At 35.3% G+C, this 17,500-nt stretch overlaps 2 protein-coding genes across 3 annotated transcripts in view; both read left to right on the top strand.

Annotated features, from left to right (window-relative positions):
• The window catches only part of LOC127848176 (uncharacterized), a 94,167-nt gene extending 78,945 nt beyond the window's left edge, over positions 1 to 15,222 (top strand). Inside the window, exons 1-2 of one of the 2 annotated variants that reach the window (XM_052380479.1) lie at positions 13,278 to 13,460; positions 14,821 to 15,222. In XM_052380479.1, the coding sequence (XP_052236439.1) occupies positions 13,326 to 13,460; positions 14,821 to 15,111 (426 nt within the window). In that variant the 5' untranslated portion in view covers positions 13,278 to 13,325 and the 3' untranslated portion in view covers positions 15,112 to 15,222. Of the gene's footprint in view, positions 1 to 13,277; positions 13,461 to 14,820 lie in introns of those variants that run through there. The other variant, XM_052380481.1, reaches the window with a different exon arrangement.
• LOC127848171 (perlucin-like protein) overlaps positions 1 to 17,500 on the top strand; it is a 262,524-nt gene that overhangs the window by 195,304 nt on the left and 49,720 nt on the right. The gene's annotated exons all lie outside the window — the stretch shown is intronic.

Here is a 17,500-nt window from a genome sequence, read left to right as displayed (position 1 = left end):
TCCATCATTAAAGCCCTAACTTTCTGATTAGCTAATCGTACCATATCGTATGATTAATTGCACAAGCAAATTGAATGAATTGTGAGGTCAATAATTTTATTCCTGTTTACGTTTAATTTAGTTTTATCACAAGATAATTTTCCGGTCATGACAATGCATGCCGGTTGAATTTGGTTGAATTTGCATCCTTGCTTTCTTTGTTGTTGAATCAGACTCCAAACTCAATTATTGGGAAAAAAAACGCGTCAAACACGAACATATTGTCTGCAAACCAGGTAAATATGAGGTATTGTTTCTTATGTGATGTGTTGCATTATTTGGCTCACCTGCACATTACTCATTTTGTTCCAAGTCAGTCGTTATTATAGGTGGCGTGCGGTCAAATTCACTTTTGCAAATGGTTGTGCTCCTTTTTAAAATGGTTACCAGGGATATTTGCAGTTGTTGTTATATGGTCTTACAGACAATTTATTAGCTCATCTATTTTTTGAAAAATAATTATGAGCTATTGTCATCACCTTGTTAAGGTCCACTTTATTCCTAAAGTATCAAAGCTTTTGCTTTCATACTTGCAACACTTACTAAGTATCATAAGGGACTGTGCAGGCAAAGTTATGTAACTCTGACTGCCATTTTGACAGAATTATGGCCCCTTTATACTTAGAAAATTGAAAATTTCTTTAAGTTTTGTGTTTGGGTCCACTTTACTCCTATAGTATCACAGCTATTGCTTTCAGACTTGGAACACTCGCTAACTATCATAAGGGGACTGTACATGGCAAGTTGCATAACTCTGGTTGTCATTTTGACGTAATTATGGCCCTTTTTTTACTTTGAATATTTGGTTAAATTTTGTGTTTAGATCCACTTCATTCTAAAGTATTAAGACTATTGCTTTCAAACTTCAAATACTTTCATACTATCATGAGGGCACTGTACCTGGCAAGTTGAATTTGACCTTTGAATGACCCTACTTTCAAGGTCAAATTATTAAATTTTGCTTAAATTGCCATACTTTGACAAAACAACACTTACCTGACATACCACAATAGACTCCACCCAAACAATCCCGCCGCCTCCCCGCCCCCCGATAATCCCCCCAAACAGGTATTTTTTCCATTTTTTTTTAAATATTATCTAAAAAGTGACCACACCCTCAAACTATACCCCACTCTCATCCCCGGACCCCCCATTTTTTTAAACATGGTTAAAAAAAACAAATATTTTTGAAAGAACGTCCAACTATCCCACCCTAGAACCCCCCAAAAAACAAATAATAGTTGTTTGAATTTTTTCCTTTAAAAAGGAAACTAGATGAGCGATCTACACCCCCTAGAGTGCTCTAGCTAATTCCTTCAAGCGGGTTGTTTCTATCATCGTCATCGTCATCATCATCGTCATCATCATCATCGTCATCATCATCATTTTTATCATCATAATCATCATCATCATCATCTTCATCATCAACATCTTCATTATTATCATCATCATCATCATCATCATCATCATCATCATCATCATCATCATCATCATTATTATTATTATTATCATCATCATCATCACCATCATCATCAGCAGAAGCAGCAGAAGCAGTATCATCAGCAGCAGCATTGTCATAATCCTCATTACCATCATCACCATCATCATCGTAATCAACATTCCCTTGACGGCTCTGTCCGTTTGGGGAGGGGGAATACGAGGAACGACGAAAGATTTTCCGCCAGTAAGGTATGTTGTGGGCTGCTGAGAGTAGCGCATTAATTGGGAGGGAAGTGCCATCTTCACACCGTCCATCCAGCTTTGTTTTCAGACGGCCTCGACGTCGACCTCCTTCAAACGTGCCGTCGACAACAGTCTTGCACAGAGAGTCGTGCCTCGTGGCGTGTCACAACCAAGGTAGCTTTCGTTTGACGGTCGCGAGAAGGAGCTTTTGTAGTCCAACAAGTAGTGCTGTCATGTTCCGGACGTAAGTGTAGGTCTTGTTCTCCATGTTTGACATGCGGAGCAGTCTTCGGATGGAGACTACGAGGGACTTGTAGAGCCTGACCTTGGTGGGGATGCTCCCTAGTACTTGAAGCTGGTCACTTCTCCCAGTTTCGCGCCGTTCATGGTGATGTCTGCACAGGTATTGTTCGTTCTGTTCATAATGATCTTCGTTTTTTCCGAGCAGACCTCCATCCCGTATGCTCCTGCTCATAAAAAGAGTCTGGTGAGGTTTTGGATTTACTGCTGGTACACCCTATGACGTCAATGTCATCAGCGAATCTCATGTTGGAAATTGTGGTACAACCGTTGGTGATAGATGTATGGTGGTATTGGAGGGTGTCCTGCATTATCTTCCCAAGGAAATGGTTTAACAGGACAGTGCAGAGCAGACATACCGGACGGGCTCTTACTGATGACCTGAAGAAGGCACCCTTCTGCCCATTGAGAAGTCTATTGATGGCGTTTCCGTAATCGTCTTAGAAGACTTGTTATAGCCCTTCATTAATGTTGACTCCTTTCAGAACCTGCCACAGGTCATCATGCCTCGTCGGGTCGAAAGCTTTCTTGAAGTCTATAAAGTTGTGGAAAAGCACATTTGTGTTTCATTTGTTTTTCAACGATGTCCTAGCAAGTTGAAGATCTGCTCCATTGTGCTCCGAACAAACTTTTGATATCCTCAACTGGAGCAAAATATAAACGATGGGGTCGTTCATCGTGTTCTTTTTCGAAGTCTCGTGTGCCATGGATTCGCGGCGGGCACTGCACTTTCTAGCCACGGAGGGGTCGCAGATTTTCAGTGTCTACCTGCCGATCATGAACTGGAAGCTGTACTCACAAGAGCTGACTATATAAGCAACATATACGGGTCTGAGTACTCAACACACGGTGCAACAGCCTTGTCTTCATTGGTAGACCACAAACCATTATGATTTCAGCAAGGAAGACGTGTAACAATTGATGGAAACTCGAATATCGGGGCTTTCTGATAACTGAGCGCGACTCCCATCCTAACAACAAGCAATATACATGTGATGACAAGGACGCCAATGCAGCGATAGGAAGTAGTGCAGAAAGTACTGATGGGGCTCTGTTCTGCTTTGTGTTCCCGACGTGTGAAACACTGAAATGTCCTCCTTACAACAGCGCATCTGCACGTGTATGCGTTGTTTGTTCCAATAGGTAGGGCATACATGATTCGCAAAATCATAAGTTGTACGTTTCTCATAGGAATATATAATGAGTGAAAGCATGATATTCTATCTTATGTAAAATTACATTTTATGCATAAATTACAATTTTTTTACTAAATAATCTAGTTGGTACTGTTAATAAGACTGTTCCTCCTGGGGTCGTTTAGAAGTTTATACAACTCTTATTTTAATGTTTTGCCACGTTTTACACGTACGGACAATCCGTCTTATGCTGACAAAATGCCTTACTTGTATTCATATATGGTATCTTCCTTTAAAACGCAACACTATACTGTATGTGTAGTATTCAAATCAATTCACAATTTATGCGATGTTCGTTAACAAAGTACTTGTTATTATGTAATCACTTAAAATGAAACCCTTAGCAAAGTTTTTTTGAGAAATATAATTGTTTGACATGGAATGTAACATTGCGGTAATTTGCATACAAATAAATCGTTTACTATTTATAAATAAAAAATTTAAATTATTACAAGCATGTTTAAAGCATTTTCTGAATAAAACAATTTTACATAGTTAATTCTTATATCTATCCGCAATTTGAACAATAACAAGCGTTGTATACACCTTTCATTTGGAAGTAAATGCACACTGTAACATGTTTCAATTTAAGTAACGTAATATTTTTAAGCGTACAAAACTTTGTTGGGATGTTGTTTGAATAAAACTGAAACTACTAGGTATATAATATTATATTATTGCTTGACTAACAACCGCGTATTGTACACGTATATACTTTTATTTAAGCCGCTGTTGCGTAGTTTTGTATAATAAATAATAGTCGATTGATTCGCCTTTGGTATGATTTATCTTTTTTGCACGACCTTTTAATATACAGAAATGAAAGACGAATATTAAAGCATATTTGAATAATATCATGAATATGACTTTGGCATCATTTAAATTTAACAAACCTACACACATATAATAATGAATGTAACAGTTGATCAGTTGTTCCATATTAAATTTCGTATAATTAAAACATATTATTAAAGCTATAATGTGTTCGACGGGGTTGAGTGACGCGCGTTTTAAGTTGTGTGTTACATAAATGACAGCACATTGTAGTATTACTGACTTGCTTTCACTCAAAATTTTAAACTGGCGTCCAATTTGCTCACATGAACAATTAGTTAAAAGACGAACTGATATGATGACTTCGAAATAACGATTGATTTAAAATGGCCACAAAGGCGCTATGACGAGAATTCTATCGTTCTATCGAAATTTGAGACTTTCAAACGCGAAGATGCAGATTTGTACAGTATGAGTGAAAACATTTGTTCAGAATTCAGAACAGGAGTTCTTGCGATAAATCAACAAAATTGTGTCTCACCTTCTAGGTGTGTATCAACCAAAGTAAACATTAATAAGGGGAATTAAGCATGATCGTAACACAATATATTGTATTAATGGGTACTGTAACTGTAAATAAAATAAGTTGAACATGACACAAAAATACAATATGTTAACAATGCTTTTAAGACTGTGTTGACTGCCGTTTGTACGAAGGTACACGTTTTTGTATCAAATAAGAAAAAGGGAATTTTTCTTGAAGCTTTCGTTTCGACATTTGTTTTATCCTAAGTTAGATAAAACCACGTTCGACATGAACAGCCGATTCGTTTAAAAAACATACTTGCATGTATGCACTGTCCTTTATCTTTTTGAACAACAGTTTTTAAAATGTCTATTATTCAAATGATAAACTTGCAGAACCCAAAAAGTTGTTATAGCATTAGAAAGACTAGTAAACAACGATTAATAAGGTATAAAAAGATTAAGTGTCTTGCCACATTATACGTGTTCATCTTTGCGTACGCCATGTGTATTATAAACACGATCTCGTGAGTAAAACGCCGAAATAGACTGCGGACATCATTCTGTTTACAAAAATCACCACGCAATATTTACGCACATGCTTTCGGATTGGCTTAACGCATCATATTGTGTAGTATTATATGAAAAATAGAACAAACATATTGCTTTGTTAGGTACAACTATTTGTTTTCCTGTTTACGTTTTATTTGGTGTTGTATATCAAGATAATTTTCCGGTCCATTCATTCATGTCATTTGAATTTGCATGAAATTTGTTCCCTGTCTTTTTTGATTGGGGTTTTCAATTCTAAACAAGGAAAACTAATTTAACACAAGCGAATAAGTTGTAGTGAGGAAGTCGTGTGATTTTTCTTTGTATTTGTTTTATGGCTTGTTGAGAACATCCGAAATAAAGTCGTATTGTCCTAAGTCAGTCCTATGTTAGTCGTAATGGTACGTTGTGCTTTCACCTCATGTACTCGGTCAAAGCCAAAGATGTGTTGTAGGGTCTGCAGCGGTTAAGAGATAATATGAAGAACCGTCACATTGATCATTTAAAAACATGCAAAGTGCCAACAGATAGCAAACTTGAATGAGTTTGTCTCTATAGCACGTGAACTCACTTTGGCAGCTAGTTTGAAAAGCTATCTACATATTTGTGAAAGTATTGAAAATTGTTCTCATCCAGTTGTAGCAAAAAGTCATCAAACAACAATCGTTTTAATTTGTAAAGAGTTTTCTGATATTCCTTTGTTAAGAACGTGAAATGGTGCAATTGTCTTCCTTAATGGTAAAAAATATTATGCAAATCGTTCAAGTGTGGTGAAATAATCTGGAACTGTTTTCCTCTATCGTTCTTTTTTACTTTTGTATCATCTTTAATTTATTAACATTACACTATTTCACAACAGTATTTCAATATGTAGATTTTATTTTCTGCAGACGAAATAAGCTAGGACAATCAGTGTTTAAATGATGTATTAAATTTTTCAACGTAAATACAACGTTAGTTTGATTAAAACGGTACACTTCATCCAATCCACGGTAATTAACGTATTTTAACTCGGCTTTCGACTTTTTCCGTCTCAACTTCCGTGAGTCTTGTAAGTTAATTAATTAGGAGTGCTGTGACACACTCCGGGTCATCAAATGATGCAGCCTAAGGCGCGGTTTGACCCCATACACTTCAAATTGCACACACACACACACCGAGCTCACACTTAACCCAGAATTAATCATAAGCCAAACGCTTGTCTAAAACAATCTCAATCAAATGCACATTTGCAGACTATAAATGAGAAACTGAATTCCAAAACGTAACGTGTGAATCGAATACTGCGCACATAATTTAAGTCTACCAGTGTTTTAAGTATAGAAAATCTATAAACACTATTATGGAATACGTTTTAAAGCTTATTAACAGCATAAAACTATGGCCCATTTATACAATATATTTAGTTATCAAGTTAGCGAAGTATCGTCAGAAAATTAGTAAACTTATTAGGTGGAATAAAGATTGTATCAACACAATTTACCCTAATGTTTAAAACCTCTGAAGGCTGAACAATTACAAAACAATAAATATGGGAATTGTGCTGTCTGGAAAATGTCTAACAGAAATCTTGATAGTTTTCCAGGGATAGTCAAATGACCAACTTAAACTAACTGCCGGAATCATTAGCTGAAATTATAAATTGGTTTGTAGACATGTTAAAACACCGAGTTTTATTTGTCTGAAAGTGCATTTCAGATTAATTCCACTGTGGTTGATCGTCTATCATCTCAATCACCACGCAACATACTTAAACATGAAAATTCGATTTTATTACAATATACGTTCCCAAGGTCGAAGGTGCAAATTGAAAAATGCTGGTGAAAACTTAATACAGTACATGTATTCGTAATCAACTTGACACTTGTAAGTCCCATCAGGTAAGCGATATATTGACTGACGGCACTGTTACTTACTATTTGTAAGCGTATATATAAATAGAGCCATCAAGTAAACTCGAACAGAAGACATTCGTACACAGGCAAACCTGTTTTAGTACGGCGTATTCATGAAAATGGCGTTTATATCGTTGACGATCATTGTAACGTATTGATGATATTGAATGACTAAAGCTCGGATAGAACCGATCAATTCAAGGTGAGTTCGGCACATATTTTATTACTTGTTTTAATTTGTTTTCTCTTACTTAATGCATTCTAATTTTGTATTAGTGACATACATGATTATAAAGTTGAAAACAAAAACGCGCAGCAGCAACAACAATAGTATATATATATATATATATATATATATATATATATATATATATATATAATGATATAATTAATTTTGTTTGTCAGAATTAAAAAACAGATACCAACACGACGAACATTTTGGTATGATAGCCAGTGAAACGATTCGTTTCCAAAGGCTTGCAACAGCCATGTATGTTCCGAATAATAAAAGAATAATTGAGAACTGTGAAATGCTGTTAATGTACGCATGTTTGCCATCTGACTCTGGGTGCTATTTTATATATTAGGTATGCAGTTTTTACTAGCATCTGGTCATTTCTTACCCAATCTCGATACTGACATATATTTACCAATAAAGCATGCTAGAGCGTTATAATGCTCGAAATCAAAATAATTTGCCCAATATATCATTTTTACTTTACAGGCGTCATTGGTACTTTGAAAGAAATTGAAGCATGACTTGATTCCAAATTGTCGATTTCCTCAACAGGAGCAACATAAATTGAATGGGGTCGTTCATCATGTCCTTTTTCGAACAACAGTCTCGTTTACCATGGGTTCGTGGCGGGCACTGCATATTCTAGCTACGGAGGGGCCGCAGATTTTCCGTGTCTTCCTGCCGAGACTGAACTGGAAGCTGTAATCACAAGAGCTGACTATTTAAGCAACATATACGGGTCTGAGTACTCAACACACGGTGCTACAGCCTCGTCGTCATTGGTAGACCACGAAGTGCCATGTGCTGTTTGTTTCACGCATGCCGAAAACACCAATATGATTCCAGCAAGGAAGACGTGTCAAAATGGATGGAAACTCGAGTATCGGGGTTTTCTGATGACTGAGCACGACTCCCATCCTAACAACAAGCAATACGTGAGTGTCAACAGCAGATACTAATTGCGCCCTGTTCCACTTTACATTCCCGACGTGTGGAACACTGAAATGTCCTCCTTATAACAGCGCATCTGCACTTGCATGCGTTGTTTGTTCCAAAATGTAGGACGAACATAATGCACAAAATGATAAGATGTACGTTTATCATAGTAATATACAATGAGTAAAAGCATGAGATTCTTTCGTATGTACCTATACATTTAAGAACAGTAGGAAACGAGTGCATATGGCTATGATCCGAACAAATTGCTTTATATTGAAATGCTATGTAATTGTAAATGAAATATGTTCAACGTGAGAGCACACATAAAATGTGTTTGCAGTGTTTTTAAACTGCGAAATAACATTTTTTTTAGTCTTTTTAACTTTATCGGTACTGTCTGTAAGCCTGTCTCTACTGCGGTTGTTTAAAATTGTATATAAATCTAATATTTATGTTTTACCACGCTTAACACGTACAGACAATACGTTTTATGCTGATAAAATGCCATACTTATACAATGTTCTCTGCAGTAAAACACAGCAACACTATTTTAAAGTGCTTTAATCATATTCATTCAAATTGTATGCTTAATAAATCCAGTGTGTTTGTTAACAAAGTACTTGTAATAATGTAATCACTTAAAGCGAACACCTTATTAAAAAGGTATTTTGGGGAAATATAATTGTTTTGACAAGGAATGTAACCTTACGGTAATTTTCAAAAAAAAAATGTTTATATTTATGAATTACAATTTTAAATTTTATTAGAGACATGTTTAAAGCCTTTTTTAAATAAAATTTTTAGTTACTTTACATAGTAAAGGCTTACAGCAATCCGCAATTTGAACAATACAAAACACTGTTTCGGTGTTCAGTTGGAAGTGAATACGTGCTGTAACAAGAACAACGCTTGGTTGGAATTTCGATGGAATAAAACTGAAACTGCTAGGTATTGAATATATTTATATATGTTCATTGTTTATTGCCGGACTGACAGCCGCGTATTGTACGCTTATATACTTTTATATAATCCACAGTTAAATAATTTTGCAAAATAAATAATAGTCGGTTTATTCGCTTATGGCATGACTTATCTTGTTTCACGGATTTTTTATATACAGAAATGAAATACGAATATTATAGCATATATGAATAATAAATGAATATGATATTGCAGTCATTAAACTTTAACAAACCTTCACACATATAATTATGAATGTGACAGTTGATAAATTGATCCATATACAATTTCGTATGATAATAATAATGAATAAGAGCTATACCTATGGTCGTCGCGGTTGAGTGGCGCGCGCTTTTGTTGTGTGTTACATTACTGACGCCACATTGTAGTATAACTAATTTGCGTTAACTCAACGTTTTGTTCTGGCATCTGTTTCTTGTACACAAACTTTGAGTGACATGACGAATTGTAATGATGACTTCGAAATCACGATCGATACAAAATGGCCACAACGGCGCTGTGACCAGACTTCAATTGTAATTGTTTAGACTTTCAAACGCGAAGATTCCAATGTGTGCCTTATGAGTGATAGCATCTGTTCACAACTGGAGTTCTTGTTTAAAGTAAGCAAACTTGTGTCTTACCTTGTGGTTGTATATGAACAAAAGTAAACATTAGTAAGGTGAGATTATCATGATCGCAACATAATACATGGTTTTCATGCGCACTGTAAATAAAATAAGTTTTACGTGACACAAACAAATACGTTATGTTCACAATGAGTTTTAGACTGTGTTGACTGCCAGTAGTACGAAAGTACTACTGTTTCTTTTTATTTCAAATAAGAATGTGACATATTTTCTTCAAGCGTTCGTGTTGACATTTGTTATTTCTTAAGTTTGTTTACACCACGTTCTACATGAACAGCAAACACGTCTTTAAAACAAACTTGTATGAATATATTAAGAGTCTTAAAACATCATACGCATTTATCTTTGCGTACGCAATGGGTATTATAAGCCCTATCTCTTGAGTAAAACGCCGAAATAGATTGCTGAAATGATTTTGTTTACAAAATATCACCACGCATATATGTACACACTTTCTTCCGGATTTGCTTAACTTATCAAATTGTGTGGTATTACATGAATGATTAATTGTACAAACTTATTTGATGTGTCCTACTGTTAACGTTTTGTTTGGTGTTTTATATCAAGATAATTGTCCGGTCTTTTCATTCATAACCATTGAATTTGAATGCATTTTTTCCTGTCTTTTATAGTTGCGGTTGTCAATTCTAAATTTGGAAAACCAATACAACCCAAGCAGGTTGTACTTAAGGAAGTAGTGTGATTTGTTTTGTATTTGTAATATGGCTAACTGAGCTTACCGAAAAAAAGTCGTATTAACCTAAGTCAGTCGTAATTGTACGTTGTGCGTTCACCTTCTGTACTCGGTTAAAGCCAAAGAGGTGTGGTAGGGTCTACAGCGGTTAACAGATAGAGGTGTGGTAGGGTCTACAGCGGTTAACAGATAGAGGTGTGGTAGGGTCTACAGCGGTTAACAGATAGAGGTGTGGTAGGGTCTACAGCGGTTAACAGATAGAGGTGTGGTAGGGTCTACAGCGGTTAACAGATAGAGGTGTGGTAGGGTCTACAGCGGTTAACAGATTATAACAATAATCGTCACATCGATCATTTGTAATACATTTTAAACAGTCATGCAAAGTACCAACATATAACACACTTTGAATGAGTTTGTCTGCATAGCACGTGACCTTACTGTGACAGCTAGTTTGGAAAGCTATCTCCATATTTATGAAATAACAAGATTTTTTCTCATGCTATTGTAGCACAAGGTCATCAAACAACCATCGCTTGAAAAGAGTTGTATGATATTCCTTTGTTGCGAACGTAAAATTGATCAATTTTCTTCCTCATTCGTAAACAATTTAATGCAATACTTTCAAATATGGTGAACTAATCTGGGACTGTTTTCCTCTATCGTTCGTTTTGACATTTTTATTAACTAAAATGAATAAAATCTACGCTATTTAAGAACTGTATTTCAATATGTAGATTTTAATTCTGAATATGAAACTTCAATTTTGTTAAATATAAATTTGACTATTTCCCGTCATTTTTCTACTTAAATATAAAGTGTAGTTGATTAAAAACGGCACACTTCACTCAATCCACAGTAATGTACGTAATTAAATTCGGCTTTCGTCTTTTCGCGTCCCGACTTTCTTGAGTCTAGTAAGTTAAATAGGTAGGAGTGCTTTGACACATTCCGGGTCCGCAAAGAATTGAGCCTTTATGGACCTCATAAACTTCGAAATACTCACACACACACACACGCACACACGCACGCACGCACGCACGCACGCTCGCGCACACACACACACACACAAACACACACACACACACACACCCTAACCGCACACAAGCACGCACACACACAAACACATACATGCATAGTTTTAACGTTTTACATGGGGCTGTGTGAACCGTATTTACTATTGATTTGATAGTTTACGTTCCAAACACAAACTCTTTTCTAAACATACAGTTTTTCTTTCAGTGATATCAGAGACGTAGATAATAGAGATATGCAGCTGGCCTAATATCGGCAAATCCTCGCACGTCGCGTGGTTTTGCGAGATAAGTCTAAGCGCGCAACTGTTTGTCGGTTGCCACGGTAATTTTCACGCTTATTAACATTTCTAAAACACGCTTTCGCGTTCCAGTTTTGTGATTTGAAAAAAATAAATTGTTAAGTATTATTTAATTGAGAATCTCACGTGGTGTCCAATGTCAAAGGTCGGATCGATGTTAGTAATTATAAACATCTTAAAATTGTGAGATAATAGCATTAAGAATGAGATAGTATCATTACACTTAGATAACATTCAGCTATATATGTATGTTTCCCATATAATTATGTGTCTACATTTGTTTATTTCGTCCTCTGTTTATCAATACGTCTGTCTATCCGTCCGAAAAACTGATATAACTCGACCAGTACATATAATAAATATAGGATCTAGCACGAGTTGACATATCATAGCATATTTTATTAAACGAGTTAAGGAATTGTGTTAGTAGCGAGCTTTATGCGAGCTTACTAACGAATTTCCTAGACGAGTTTAATAAAATATGCTATGATATGACAACGAATGTCAGATCTTTTTTTATCACATGCTTTTAAATGAGCAAATTAAATAAATAGTTACGCAAGCATAATGATAAATCCCGAATGTTGTTTACATTTTGTGACGTCATTTGACGTTGCCCAGGTCATTTTCAGCAAAATAACAAAATGCGATTGGTAAATAAACAAAAACTAAGCCAATTGAAAACGCTTAAAAAGTATATTGCACATGTGTAAGATGAAATATATTGTAATGGTATATTACATGGGATCAGGGAATGGCATGTGATAAAACTGGATATTTCAATTTGTCACAATGCACAGACGAGTATTTGACCAACACGATATACATATAAGGACAATAGGTTAATTATGTTAGACCTTTTATAATTCTTGCTTAAATGTGGTTATTTCGTTTTCCGTATCCTTCTTTGTGTCTGTTATTTTGTGTCCATGTGCTGTTGCTGCTGCTCGTCCGCATTCTGTCGGCCTTTATATTCGTGTTCGCTTAAGCATGGCATATAGATGTATTCCATATACACTCATCCCATGAAGCCTTAGTGTTGTGAGGAACAAGATCACTTATTTAATGACTTCGTGATGTTATTTTATTTATAAATAATTAATTCAAGATAGGAGCGGCTTTGTACCATCGAAGTAAAGTATATAAATGTGTTTGTGGTATTTGCGTCCGTGTTCGAATGACATTAAATACAAGATACTGTAATTAAGTGCTATAATTTGTTTTGAAGCGTTTTCCACAATAATTGTGTATAACCTTCATGAGCGAGTAAACAGTGCCATGAATAATCATATATTGGTTTATTTTTAAACCAAAATAAACACTTCCTTAATGAAATTTTATTAACTGCTCACATTTCATTGGTTACGTGTTATGTTGAAAAACATGTATATGGTCTATCTCACGTAGTCACTATAAAACGGTAGCTTACTATTGGTTCAGCCATCAAGATATTTGCAATTTTAAATATTGTTTTGAAGTGATTAATGTCCTGTTTAGTCGAAAATATATGTAAAGAGAGTCGCGTCATGAAAGCAGTGTATATATAAATGACACCCGACTGTATTGGAACGCAGTCTTCGCTGATGATCAACATCAAAATGAAGGTTCTTGCTGTGTTTTTCGTTGCTTGCGTAGCCATCGCTGTGGGATCTGATTATGTGATTTACGACTCGACATCTCAGGTAGATTTCTTTTAACGTTTTGTTCAATTTGCAGTTGAATGTTTGTGACTAGCCAAAGTGTAGTTCAGTCAAATTGCATTATTATGTTGAATGATTTTGAGATTATTGTATGACCATTCATTCTGAAGTTGTTTAACCAGGATAGAACTTGTAAGACTTCTTTTGTGTTATAGCAAACTGCATTGGTGATTATATAAGACCATACTCAAAGTAATCAGTTTAAATATTAACGAATAACGTAACGACTCGTCTTTGCAATCGGCTTAGTTGCACTCAGTGATAGCGTTTTTGATCATCCTAAGTTTTAAGCATAAGCATCCGCTGGAAACCGGTTCGTATTTATGGATCAATATAACTTACTTGTAATATTCACATAAATACAAAACATATTGCAAATGTGAAGATGCTCCAGTTAAGTTCAAACTGTGTTAGTTTATGTATCGTCTTAATTTGTGTGCGTTCATGAACACAGGTTTATACTAAAAATTATAACAAACGCTACATTTTGCCATCCGTCCGTTTCATCACTTGTTGTCAATTGTTTTAAACAAGACAATCTAGTTCTACCATATCGTTTTCTACCGTTTAAAAGTCTTGATTTGTTGTTAATCAATCGACTTTACATATGCGGAATATGTATGTTTATTTTATACGGATAGTTTTCACTATTGTGATATTTACTATATACATTTCTGAGCGCCCTTCTTTCTTTATTTGTTTTGGTATCCTTGTATTTACAATACATACAATATCTTGTATTAACAATTACATAATCAATTAAGTCAATTAAGTATTAAATGATCTCCTTTACTAAGCCTACAATTTACCAAAACTGAAAACAGAGAGTATGGATATGTTATGGGCATCAACTGTGAAATATTAATTGATATCGAGGATTAACCTTTAAAGCCCCTTAAAGTTCTTATATACATACATAATGTATTAACAAATCAAAAATGAATATTTACAGGCATGAGGTTTATTAATACGACACTTATTTAGCTCGCTACAAGACAAAGACACCTCTTTCTCCCACAATCCTTATGACAAAAACGGTTGAGCCCTTTTATGATGCCCTTTTATTTACCCCATACTATACAACACGTAATTGTGACGCTTCTCTAAGTATTTGTCTTTGTTTTCTTAAGCTTAAAAAGTTAAAATACAATAACAACGTGTTGCTTTTAATGCATATTGTTACATGTATGTCACTCGTTGTCATAGTATTTATTGTTATACTCGTGAACTCATTTTTGCTATAAAAACGCTGCAAACGAATTTCGATTTATTTAAAACATAAATACGGATTTAACTTCGGTAGATTATGATTATTAACAAATAATCATATCTTATTATGCAGCCTAAATGCACGCTGGTTGGACCACGTACAAGGAGGAGTGATTGTCGCTGGCATGCAGGTCTAGACATGGTGGACCAAGTCATTGAGGGAGGTCGCATCATCGCGTACAAGATCCAGTGGTTTGCCGGACACTGGTCTGACTGGTTCGTTCCTGGCCTGAACGACCTCGACGGCAAGTTCAACGTCGACGCCTCGCCTTGCACCCCTCCAGTCAAGGCCAAATCGTTGAGAAGATTTTGGTCCTATTTCTACGACCACAATCACCAGTTCATCATTTGTAAGCCGAATTGATCTGAAGAGCGCACACAAAATACAAGTCAAATTTGATATTATACTTGAACTTTTAAACAATCTTGTATTCCATCATCGGCATGTGTTTTCTAATACATAGAGTGAGCCTTATTTATTTATCTTAACAAATGTAAAGATATTATAACTATATAATCATTTGTGTCAAAGTTCATGATATGTACGGCAAATTAAAAGGATTTTTACGGTAATAAGGACATCTAAGCATCATACCAAATATGTCGATATTTTTTATTTTGCGAACAAATCTTATTCAACTAATGTACAATACATAGTGTACATTCAATAATAGTAAAGAATGGCAACACACTTCTTTAATCATTGAACAACAAGCATGTACAGCACAAATAATGATGAGAGTGCAGAGGATTGACTACATAATAACATGAGCCTCTTTTTGGGAAAATGACTTAAAGCTTTTCCGTGAAGTGCTTTTTTCAGATTCTCCTGTGCAGTACGCACAGACTTATCAAGGACAACACTTTTCACCGACATGAGATTTTATTTCAAATCAGACCAATTTAAACGCACACTGTTTTAAAGCGTTAAGAGTCCTCTCTAGTGCGATTACACTTAACGCACATGCATTAAGCTCTGTTTTCTCAGAACGTGGCTTATGTTATTCACGGGTCCTGTACATGACATTGACCAATTTCCTTTACTACAATGTTAAATGAAAATACCACCATACGTCCCAAACCAAAAAAGTAGAACTCTTGTTAACACTTCGGAAAGTTCAATTACAATCATATGCGTGTAAAACGGGATACAGAACATTCGAAAGTTAATTCAATTTTGCAATTTGAGACATTTAAGGATTGATTCTTATTTTTCGGGCGTTTATATGCAGTATGAACGCTCAGGGCGAGTTTTGAAAATTCCGTGAAGCGCGCTAGTGTGTGTGTTCTTAAGGTGTTATGCATGACAAACACACAATCCGAAATACGTTTTGGATTCGTTCGATGCTTAAAACAAATATTAAACTGTAAAAAATCCACCACATATTGTTTTCGTAAAATGTTTCGTCACCGAAATGACGTCACCGAAAATACGTCATAAATTGCGTATTCAAGTGATGAAAATAAAATACGGAAAGCTGGTTCGGTAATATATTTTTAAAGTAATATTTGACAACTAAGAAAATTGATGGAATAAACAGAGACATCGAGAAATGAAACATCAAAGAAACAAAAGTAAACAAACGGGTAATGTTTATTCATGTTTGTTACTATATGTACAAAATTAGTGCGGTCACAGTACTGGTCACTGTATAACTACGCGTCAGCGTCTTGAAACCATTGGTCCGATTTTAGAATTCCGCCTTCGAAGGCGGTATCGCCGGCTTACGGGTTTCGCAAAATGAACTCGTTCATTTTTCTACAGAAAATTAAGAGCGCATGTAAATATATTACTTATCATCGACAAGTCTACGTTCAACATATCGATCACTCAGTTGTTTTCGTCCAGGTATGACTGACGATTACGAAAACTCTTCATAGTTCGTAAATTTTTTATTGTCTTCTTTAAATATCTTGTTGTTATAAAACAAAACATTTTCGTCGCATGAAGACAAGTCTCTTTATACTTATGCATTGTATTCTGACATAGTTTTAATCTAAAGCAATATAATTATGTATTTCCAATATTTCTATTATTTGATACATTAAAATATCTGAAACATGTAAACATTCACACAATCAATATAATAGCATTACTTATTTAATAATATTATTTATTTATTTATTTATATAAAGAAGTGAAACATTATTAAAACATGCGACCAATGTATTCACAAAATCAGTAAGTGTTGACTAAAAATGATCGAATCCGACCTATTTATTTTTATTTCTTGCTCACGAAATCGCGTCGAATTGAGACATAACCAAATGGTATTCATTTGTATATGTCTATGATAATATATTACTAGGATCAACAACTCATACAGAACATTGTCAAGTCTCATTACAGATATTTATTTAAAAACATTCAAAGGCAGTCAAAGGCAGTCAACATATGTGAATTTAGCTCAATATTTTGTTACACAAGCGTGACGCGACCCGGGTTCATTCCCCGCTCCGTCGCATGTGCATTTCTTCTGTGGTGACCATACTTGCGAGGTGGGGTTTCCTCCGGGTACTCCGGATTTCCCCACATCATATGACCACTTTCGTGAGTCATGCTAGTAAATAAGTTAAGAGTGCGGGGCACATTACGAGATCTCAAATAAGGGAGTCTCAGGCGCGGAAAGACCTCATAAAACACACACACAATCGTTTACACTGGGCTTTTTTTACCTTATTTACTATTGATTATAGTCCCCAAGACAAATTGCAAAACATTTCTCCTCCAGTATATATATTATCACACTGTA

This window comes from Dreissena polymorpha, chromosome 10 (genome assembly GCF_020536995.1).
Source record: "Dreissena polymorpha isolate Duluth1 chromosome 10, UMN_Dpol_1.0, whole genome shotgun sequence".
In the NCBI taxonomy this organism is placed as follows: domain Eukaryota; kingdom Metazoa; phylum Mollusca; class Bivalvia; order Myida; family Dreissenidae; genus Dreissena; species Dreissena polymorpha.
This window is presented reverse-complemented; position numbering and strand designations above follow the sequence as displayed.